Source organism: Palaemon carinicauda, chromosome 17 (assembly GCF_036898095.1).
Source record: "Palaemon carinicauda isolate YSFRI2023 chromosome 17, ASM3689809v2, whole genome shotgun sequence".
NCBI lineage: Eukaryota > Metazoa > Arthropoda > Malacostraca > Decapoda > Palaemonidae > Palaemon > Palaemon carinicauda.
The window spans coordinates 65161218-65171456 of record NC_090741.1 but is presented as its reverse complement, the minus strand read 5'-3'; the positions used below and the strand labels follow the sequence as shown (position 1 = coordinate 65171456).

The following is a 10239-nucleotide window of genomic DNA, read 5'->3' as shown; positions in this document are numbered from 1 at the left end:
GTCTTTTTATACAAATTGTGCTAATTCACTTCCTTTTGGTAGAATTCTAGTATGAATACTATTTTCGTCGTAAGTGATTATGCTAATTCACCTTTTATGTGGATTCAAGAAATTGGTGCAACATTATTTGCAAATAAAATTGAGTCAAACTACTTTTGCGGAATTCAAAGCTTTGATAATGTTCATTCCACCACTAAATTCAATTAAGCAGCTTTTTATATTGCCCTTAAATAGGGTTATTTCTTTTCGTATTAGGGAATGACTCCTATAAATGAGTGTCTGGATATATATATATATATATATATATGTATATATATATGTATATACACACACATATATATATGTATGTATATTACTGTATATATAATATATATATATATATATATCTTTCCTGTCACGATGAGCGGCAATCACTCGAAAACGACAATCTCCCACAAATAGCCCAAACTGCCGTGTGGTAGTTAGGAAAGTGGAAGAGGGTGGGAAGGGTTGAATCTGTGTATGTATACATGTATGCATGTCTATCTAAATATTTAGACGTCATAATAATAATAATAATAATAATAATAATAATAATAATAATAATAATAATAATAATAATAATAATAATAATAAACATAGCAAAGTCCTACCAGATTTTGAAAATGCAAATCTTAAGACCTATACAGTATTCTAACACTATTCTTCAAGTAAAACCACATATTCGTCGTGATAATTTCCAATTTCCTTTACAGTACTATTTGTTAAAAATGTCTTTGATATAAGTGAATCTTACAAGATAAAGTGATTCGAATAAGACAATAAAACCCCTTCTAGTAATCTATATCTACTCAATGTAATCTAAGTAATCAAAATAGAATATAGAAAGCAGAAGTCTGTTTCGAAAAGGGTCTTCATATAATTACATTTCAGTGTAGGACAGAACTGGTGCATTACGAAAGTTTCTATTGATCGCCCTTGTTAATTTAGAACTTCTATAACAATGGCTGTAACTTCGTGGAATTAGTGAAAACATTAAGAGAGAGAGAGAGAGAGAGAGAGAGAGAGAGAGAGAGAGAGAGAGAGAGACTATCTCATTGCTTTAATGACGTCAGCTTAAGTAACAATACCCCCACCCATCCCCACCAAGTGGGATAAGTTCCCAATGCGGCCGTTTCTATCAATTAATTGATTGATATGAGTTTTCTGGCATCCTGACATAATTACTGTCAAATATCAGGAGATGGTTTAGGCATGCTCTTCGCACGCCCCAAGAGAGATTAGTTTACCAAAAGTTCAACTGGGCTCCACAAGACACTACAAGAGTTGGAAGACCCAGATCTACATGGATGAGGATTATGAAGCGCAAAGTAGGAGATGATGAATGGAGAAGTATTGAATTAAAAGATCGGGATAGAGACGATTGGCGAAATCTAACCGAGGCCCTTTGCGTCAATAGGAGTAGGAGGAGATGATGATGATGATGATGATGATAATTATTACTAGCTAAGCTACAAACCTATTTGGAAAAGCAAGATGTCATAAGCGCAAGGGGTCCAACAGGGGAAAAAAGCCCAATGAGGAAAGAAAACAAAGAAATGATTAATCTACAAGAAAAGTAATGAACAACTTGAATAAAACACTTTACGAACAGTAACAACATTAAAATAGATATATTTATGAAAGAGGTAGTAGGTTGGTTAAGGCACCAGCCACCCGTTGAGATACTACCGCTAGACTTATGGGGTCCTTTGACTGGCCGGACAGTGCTACACTGAATCCTTCTCTCTGGTTACGGTTCTTTCCCTTTGCCTACATATAAACCTCATAGTCTGGTCTATTCTTTACAGATTCTCCTCTGTCCTCATACACCTGACACCTGACAACGTTGATGTTACCAAACAATTCTTTACCCAAGGGGTGAACTACTGCACTGTAATTGTTCAGTGGCCACTTTCCTCTTGGTAAGGGTAGAAAAGACTCTTTAGCTATGGTAAGCAGCTCTTCTAGGAGAAGGGCACTCCAAAATCAAACCATTGTTCTCTAGTCTTGGGTAGTGCCATAGCCTCTGAAGGAGCCTCTGGGCTTATAGCATCTTGCTTTTCCAACTAGGGTTGTAGCTTAGCAAATAATAATAATAATAATAATAATAATAATAATAATAATAATAAAATCAGCCTGTTCAACACAAAACTATTCGCTGCAAATTTGAACTTCTTACAACCGAGCTCCCAAAACTTTAATAAAATTCCCCAATCTCTTCCATATTTGCTCCCAAGAAGTAAACGAAAATAATAGCAATAACATCAATTTCTTGCTTGCTTCCAGGTAGCCGGATTCCAGCGGGGCGAAATTTCACCTCGCCAGAATGGAGAAAGCTGGTGACGTCACTCCGCTCTTGCGTCTTCTTCTTCTCCTGCCGCTTGTCACTTACGGTACGACTCAAATATTTCACTACGTTTTAAAGGATGAATTCGCGATTTTTCTCATTCCGTCTGTTTTTTTTTTTTTTTTTTTTTTTTTTTTTTAAATTCGGGGTCTTTCTCTTATGTTTTTATCTATTCTCCTTTTATTCAGTTGAGTAATTTTTGAAGAATGTAAAGGATATTTTGATGATAAAGTCTTCAGGATAAATTGGCAGTTGGCTTTTCCAAATCTAATATTTTCTGGGGAATTTTTGTCACAGTAGGATATTCTCGACTAAATTCTTTGATTAAATCTTTAAAACATTTCAGCCAAAATGTTTACTGTAATTTATATGATAGTCTTCTTTTTTTATTCTAATATAATTATTTCAATAGCAATATTTTCTAAATAAAATCACGAAAAAATGTATTATATTTCATCCAGTTAACGATTTTGAAAAAAAAAAAAATAAAAATTGAAGCAAGATTTCAAGACAAGCTATCAGCACATTTCATTCTGTCTATCAAGTTATACTGAAATTCCTTATATCAAACTATTTAAGGTGTCCAGTAAATGGTTTTTTACCAATATTAAAGATAAAATAGTTTTAAAATGTAATTAAATTTTTTTACTATTTTAGATCTTACTTGAATATTTTGAAAATATCACAAAAAGTTAACTGTATTATGTAAACAATACTTTCGGGGACGTATAATAAAAGCAAATTAAATATCCTGAAACAAATAAAAACGATTAATCCTGCCATAAACATTATGTACAATCACACGTACAGTTGGACACAAGAAATCTTGACACAACTTGCTCTGAGATAGGTCACCTAGCCACACCCTTACTGCACGACAAGTCCTTTTGCCCCGCCCACCACCTCTTCCATCCATCCACACACTATCTGGTTACTCGTCGCGCAGTAAGGGTCCCTCAGAGCGGGGTGGACCGCGAATTCTTGTATCCAACTGTACACGTACCTACTTCCTAAAGGGTGGAGTATTCGCGTCACGGGTTTAGGCGTCCCGCCTGTCGTGGTATCCGGAACCAACGTCCAACTGAAGTGCAGTTACGAGCATCGGACGGACAGGCCGGATCCGCTGTATTCGATAAAGTGGTACCGGGGAGTGGACCAGTTCTACGAGTATGTGCCCAAGAAGGATCCGCCAGTCAAGGTCTACCCGCGGCCCCACTTGAATGTTGATGTGAGTACTGCTATGCAAATGTAGGTGTGAGTACTGATATTAGTGGCGAAGTAGGTGTTAATATCAATGTAATGGTATTAATGTAAAATTAGGTACACATGTTATATCGTGATGTAAGTAATGACATTGATGTACGAGAAATTCCTTATATAAAATGGCCTTCTTAAGTACTGACATATATTCAAAATTAAATTCTAATAATAAATTACCAATATAGGTATTGGAAAAAATAGTTAATATCAGATCATTGATAAGTTCTAATAAAAATGCAAAAATACTAATACAAGAATGGTTATGCAAGTACTAGTGTATGACTCATTACAAGAATTATTGTATGACTGTCGTTGCAAATAAGAGTGTATGGCTCTCGTTGCAAGTACTAGTGTATGACTCTCGTTGCAAGTACTAGTGTATGACTCTCGTTGCAAGTACTACTGTATGACTTTTGTTGCAAGTTCTATTGTAAGACTCGCGTAGCAAGTACTAGTGTATGACTTTCATTGCAAGTACTACTGTATAACTCTCGTTGCAGGTACTATTGTAAGACTCTCGTTCCAAGCAATAGTGTATGACTGTCGTTGCAAGTACTAGTGTATAACTCTTGTTGCAATTACTACGGTATGCCTGTCGTTGCAAGTACTAGTGTATGAATGTCATTGCAAGCACTAGTGTATGACAGTCGTTGCAAGTACCAGTGTATGACTTTCGTTGCACGTACTATTGTATGACTCTCGTTGCAAGTACTATTGTACGACTTTCGTTGTAAGTACTATTGTACGACTCTCGTTGCAAGTACTATTGTAAGACTCTCATTGCAAGTACTAGTGTATGACTGTAGTTGCAAGTACTAGTGTATAACTCTCGTTGCAATTACTATGGTGTGACTACTGTCGTTGCAAGTACTAGTGTACGACAGTCGTTGCAAGTACTATTGTAAGACTCTCATTGCAAGTACTTGTGTATGACTGTAGTTGCAAGTACTAGTGTATAACTCTCGTTGCAATTACTATGGTGTGACTGTCGTTACAAGTACTAGTGTGCGACAGTCGTTGCAAGTATTACTGTATAACTCTCGTTGCAAGTACTATTGTAAGACTCTCGTTGCAAGTACTAGTGTATGACTTTCGTTGCAAGTACTAGTGTAGGACTCTCATTGCAAGTACTAGTGTATGACAGTCGTTGCAAGTACAACGGTATGACTGTCGTTGCAAGTACTATTGTACGACTCTCGTTGCAAGTACTAGTGTATGACAGTCGTTACAAGTACTAGTGTATGACTCTCGTTGCAAGTACTAGTGTATGACACTCGTTGCAAGTACTATTGTAAGGCTCTCATTGCAAGTACTAGTGTATGACTGTCATTGCAAGTACTACTGTATGACTTTCGTTGCAAGTACTAGTGTATGACTGTCATTGCAAGTACTATTGTATAACTCTCGTTACAAGTACTATTGTAAGACTCTCGTTGCAAGTACTAGTGTACGACTCTCGTTGTAAGTACTATTGTAAGACTCTCGTTGCAAGTACTAGTGTATGACAGGCGTTGCAAGTGTATGATTCTCGTTGCAAGTAATATTGTAAGACTCTCGTTGCAAGTACTATTGTATAACTGTCGTTGCAAGTACAAAGGGTATGACTATTGTTGCAAGTACTAGTGTATGACTCTCGTTGCAAATACTATTACAGGACTCTCATTGCAAGTACTAGTGTATGACTCTCGTTGCAAGTACTATTATAAGACTCTCGTTATAAGTACTAGTGTATGACTGTCGTTGCAAGTAATACTGTATGACTGTTGTTGCAAGTACTAGTGTATAACTCTCGTTGTTAGTACTAATGTATGACTGTCATTGCAAGTACTAGTGTATGACTCTCGTTGCAAGTACTGACATTAGAACGTTAAGGCAAAGCCAACCAATAACAGTATACCACATGACATGGAGTCAAACACTGTGAAGGCCAAATGGGGAGGGTAGTAACTGTACGCCATACCTACGTATATGCACATACTTAAATACATGCATACAATTAATGTATGTATAAAACATAACACACACAACCACAGACGCCATGAACGATCAGACAAAAATCTCCCATCTTCACCAATTCGCACTGGCCACAGTGATGATGAAAACTGGGCAAACCAAATCCTTCACTGGACTAGAAACGGCAGCATTTGTGTTGTTGTAGTTGTATATTATATATATATATATATATGTATGTATATATATATATATATGTATGTATATTATATATATATATATATGTATGTTATATATATAGTTATATATATATATATGTGTATGTATATATATATATATAATATATATACATATATACATATACATATATATATATATATATATACATATACATATATATATATATATATATAATATGCATAGTTTGCGGCCACAAGATCAAAGAGACAAACACACTAAACAGGACACAATGAAACTTTCCAAAACAAAGGAGCGCTTTGCAATATGTATAAATCCTTCTTTCAATTAATTACACCTGACGGATTAAGTTCTGATGGTAAATGATTTAATTAAAACCATGGTCTCACACCAAGGCATTTGGGAATATTAATAAAACATTTTGCGCACTCTCTCTCTCTCTCTCTCTCTCTCTCTCTCTCTCTCTCTCTCGTTTATTATTTTCTTTCACCTTCTGAATCTCTTGCAATTATACTGATTTTCACTATTTTTTAAATTATTTACATATAACGTCTATCTCTCTCTCTCTCTCTCTCTCTCTCTCTCTCTCTCTCTCTCTCTCGTTTATTATTTTTTTCACCTTCTGAATCTCTTGCAATTATACTGATTTTCACTATTTTTAAAATTATTTACATATAACATCTCTCTCTCTCTCTCTCTCTCTCTCTCTCTCTCTCTCTCTCTCTCTCGTTAATTTTCTTCATCATTATCATTTTGCTTTCACTATCTTGCTATTCAATTTTCAACTCTTTTATCATCATCAAAACTACCCCTTACTTATACCGACATCAACAATCTCTCTCTCTCTCTCTCTCTCTCTCTCTCTCTCTCTCTCTCCACAGAAGGGCAAAAGCGACGACTCAAGCGTCGTCCTGAAGAAGGTGACGAAGGAGACGTCGGGGACCTTCCGCTGCGAGGTCATGGGAGATAAACCCCTCTTCGAAACGGATGACCACGCCCGAAATATGACCGTTTTAGGTAAGTGAGAGAGAGAGAGAGAGAGAGAGAGAGAGAGAGAGAGTTGAAGTTAGTGATGTTTTGATACCTCTAAGAAAGATGATGAAAATTGAATAGCATGATGGTTAAGGAAAATAATGTAGAAGAGAATTAACGAGAGAGAGAGAGAGAGAGAGAGAGAGAGAGAGAGAGAGAGAGGAGTTTAAGTTAGTCTATGTTTTGATAACGGCAAGAGACATGGCGAAAATATGAGAGCAAGATGGTGAAGGAAAATAAAGTAGAGAGAGAGAGAGAGAGAGAGAGGAGAGAGAGAGAGAGAGAGAATGTAAAATAATGAAACAATCAATAGCTTATGCTTTTTGTGTGCAACAGAGATAAAGTTCTTTGAATGATTGATGTTGTTACAAACTTATACTGAGAGAGAGAGAGAGAGAGAGAGAGAGAGAGAGAGAGAGAGAGGTTGGCTTTGGCTTAATGAATTTGGGAAGAGGATTACCTCCTTGAGGTCTCCTTTATTAAATAATTAAATTGCTTTACCTCCTCGAGACCTCTTTCATAAATAACCATGGAGATTACCTCCTAAAAGGCATCTTTCAATAGTAATGAAGGGCATTACATCCTAGAGACATCCTTTATGAATAATGTGCAATCCTTGTTCAAGTATGCTATATTATTATTGCAACTTGATTTCTTAATTATAACTTTATAAACACGATTTCACTATCTAATCAACATACACGTGTGAGGGGGAAGGTTAACATGTGCTACACATAAGTAAGTAAATAAATAAGATATTTCCTTAGAAATAACTGTGAGAAGAGGATACTTGACGTGTGTTACAGAGCTGAATGTGAGCAACAGCTCACTAATGAAATATGATAAGCTATTTGTTGATAATATTCTTCTTATCTTTTCCCTCCAGATATTCCACTATGGGGCCCGGAAATTCACGGCTTATCCGGCTCCAGCCGGGTGCGACCGGGCGACGTCATTAGGGCCCGATGTCTAGTGGGTCCGTCGTACCCGGACGTGACTCTCTCGTGGTATATCAATTACCAAGAACCGCCAGGGCATTCGAGTATCATACCCAGTGCGCAAACCGACGACAAGGGCAGAAGAATACAGATATCTGTGAGTAAACGGAGTCTTACGTGGTATTACGTGGTCTAGAATTCTATAGTCCAAATTTTATACTTGGATCTGAAGTAATCAGTATTCTATAATGGGTATTTTATATATGTATGTATGTATGTATATATATATATATATATATATATGTATATATATATGTATATATATATGTATATATATATGTGTATATATATATATATATATATATATATCTAAAGCAATCAGTATTTTAAACATTTAAATCTAATATAGACTTGGAAGACCCAACAATATTTCTAAAACCTAAAATCTATACTTCGAACCGAAACAACTGGCATTTTAAAAGTTAAATTCTATTAGAAGGTTTTTTGACCAGTTGAAATTTATGAGAGCAGTTGTAAATTTATTCCTATATTCTTAGAATGATCCAAAATTATTTCTCAGTCAGTAAGGTTTTGTTTCAGTATTCCATTATTCATCTTAATTACTATTGTTACAAGTCACTGGATTTCTACACAAACTAGTGAGAACAGCCTAAAGTCACTGAGTTTCTACACAAAATAGTGAGAACAGCCTAAAGTCACCGGATTTCTACACAAACTAGTGAGAACAGCCTAAAGTCACTGAGTTTCTACACAAAATAGTGAGAACAGCCTAAAGTCACCGGATTTCTACACAAACTAGTGAGAACATCCTAAAATCATTGCATTTCTACACAAAATAGTGAGAACGGCCTAAAATCACCGGATTTCTACACAAACTAGTGAGAACAGCCTAAAGTCACTGGATTTCTACCCAAAACAGTGAGAACAGCCTACAGTCACTGGATTTCTACACAAACTAGTGAGAACAGCCTAAAGTCACTGGATTTCTACACAAAATAGTGAGAACAGCCTAAAGTCACTGAGTTTCTACACACAATAGTGAGAACAGCCTAAAGTCACTGAGTTTCTACACAAAATAGTGAGAACAGTCTAAAGTCACTGGATTTCTACCCAAAACAGTGAGAACAGCCTACAGTCACTGGATTTCTACACAAACTAGTGAGAACAGCCTAAAGTCACTGAGTTTCTACACAAAATAGTGAGAACAGCCTAAAGTCACTGAGTTTCTACACAAAATAGTGAGAACAGCCTAAAGTCACTGAGTTTCTACACAAAATAGTGAGAACAGCCTCAAGTCACTGAGTTTCTACACAAAATAGTGAGAACAGCCTAAAGTCACTGGATTTCTACACTAACTAGTGAGAACATCCTAAAGTCATTGCATTTCTACACAAACTAGTGAGAACAGCCTAAAGTCACTGGATTTCTACCCAAAACAGTGAGAACAGCCTACAGTCACTGGATTTCTACACAAACTAGTGAGAACACCCTAAAGTCACTGGATTTCTACACAAACTAGTGCGAACAGCCAAAAGTCGCTGGATCTCTACACAAACTAGTAAGAACAGCCCAAAGTCGCTGGATCTCTACACAAACTAGTAAGAACAGCCTAAAGTCCCTGGATTTCTACACAAACAAGTGAGAACACCCTAAAGTCACTGGATTTCTACATAAACTAGTGAGAACAGCTTAAGGACACTGGATTTCTACACAAACTAATGAGAACAGCCTAGTCACTACATTTCTACAAAAAATAGTGAGAACAGTCTAAAGTCACTAGATTTCTAAACAAACTAGTGAGAACAGCCTAAAGTCACTGATTTTCTACACAAACTAGTGAGAACAGCCTAATGTCCCTGCATTTCTATAAATAATAGTGATAAAAGCCTGCAGTCACTGGATTTCTACACAAACTAGTGAGAAAAGCCTAAAGTCACTGAATTTTTACACAAACTAGTGAGAACAGCCTAAAGTCACTGAATTTCTACACAAACTAGTGAGAACAGCCTAAAGTCACTGGATTTCCCCACAAACTAGTGAAAAGAGCCTAAAATCACTGGATTTCTACACGAACTAGTGAGAACAGCCTGCAGTCACTGGATTTCTACACAAACAAGTGAGAACAGCCTAAAGTCAATGGATTTCTACATAATCTAGTGAGAACAGCCTAAACTCACTGGATTCCTAAACAAACTAGTGAGAACAGCCTAGTCACGGCATTTCTACACAAACTAGTGAGAACAGCCTAAAGTCACTGGAATTCTACACAAACTAGTGAGAATAGCCTAGTCACTGGATTTCTACACAAACTAGTGAGAACAGCCTAAAGTCGCTGGATTTCTACACAAACTAGTCAGAACAGCCTAGTCACTGGATTTCTACACAAACTAGTGAGAACAGCCTAAAGTCACTGGATTTCTACACAAACTAGTGAGAACAGCTAAAGTCACTGAGTTTCTACACAAAATAGTG

At 36.4% G+C, this 10239-nt stretch overlaps 1 protein-coding gene across 1 annotated transcript in view; it reads left to right on the top strand.

Moving 5' to 3' along the window:
• The window catches only part of LOC137656835 (uncharacterized), an 80340-nt gene that overhangs the window by 49499 nt on the left and 20602 nt on the right, over positions 1–10239 (top strand). Inside the window, exons 2-5 of the mRNA XM_068391161.1 lie at positions 2308–2414; positions 3385–3596; positions 6658–6793; positions 7695–7903. Coding sequence (XP_068247262.1) covers positions 2348–2414; positions 3385–3596; positions 6658–6793; positions 7695–7903 — 624 coding nt within the window. The 5' untranslated portion in view covers positions 2308–2347. The remainder of the gene's footprint in view (positions 1–2307; positions 2415–3384; positions 3597–6657; positions 6794–7694; positions 7904–10239) is intronic.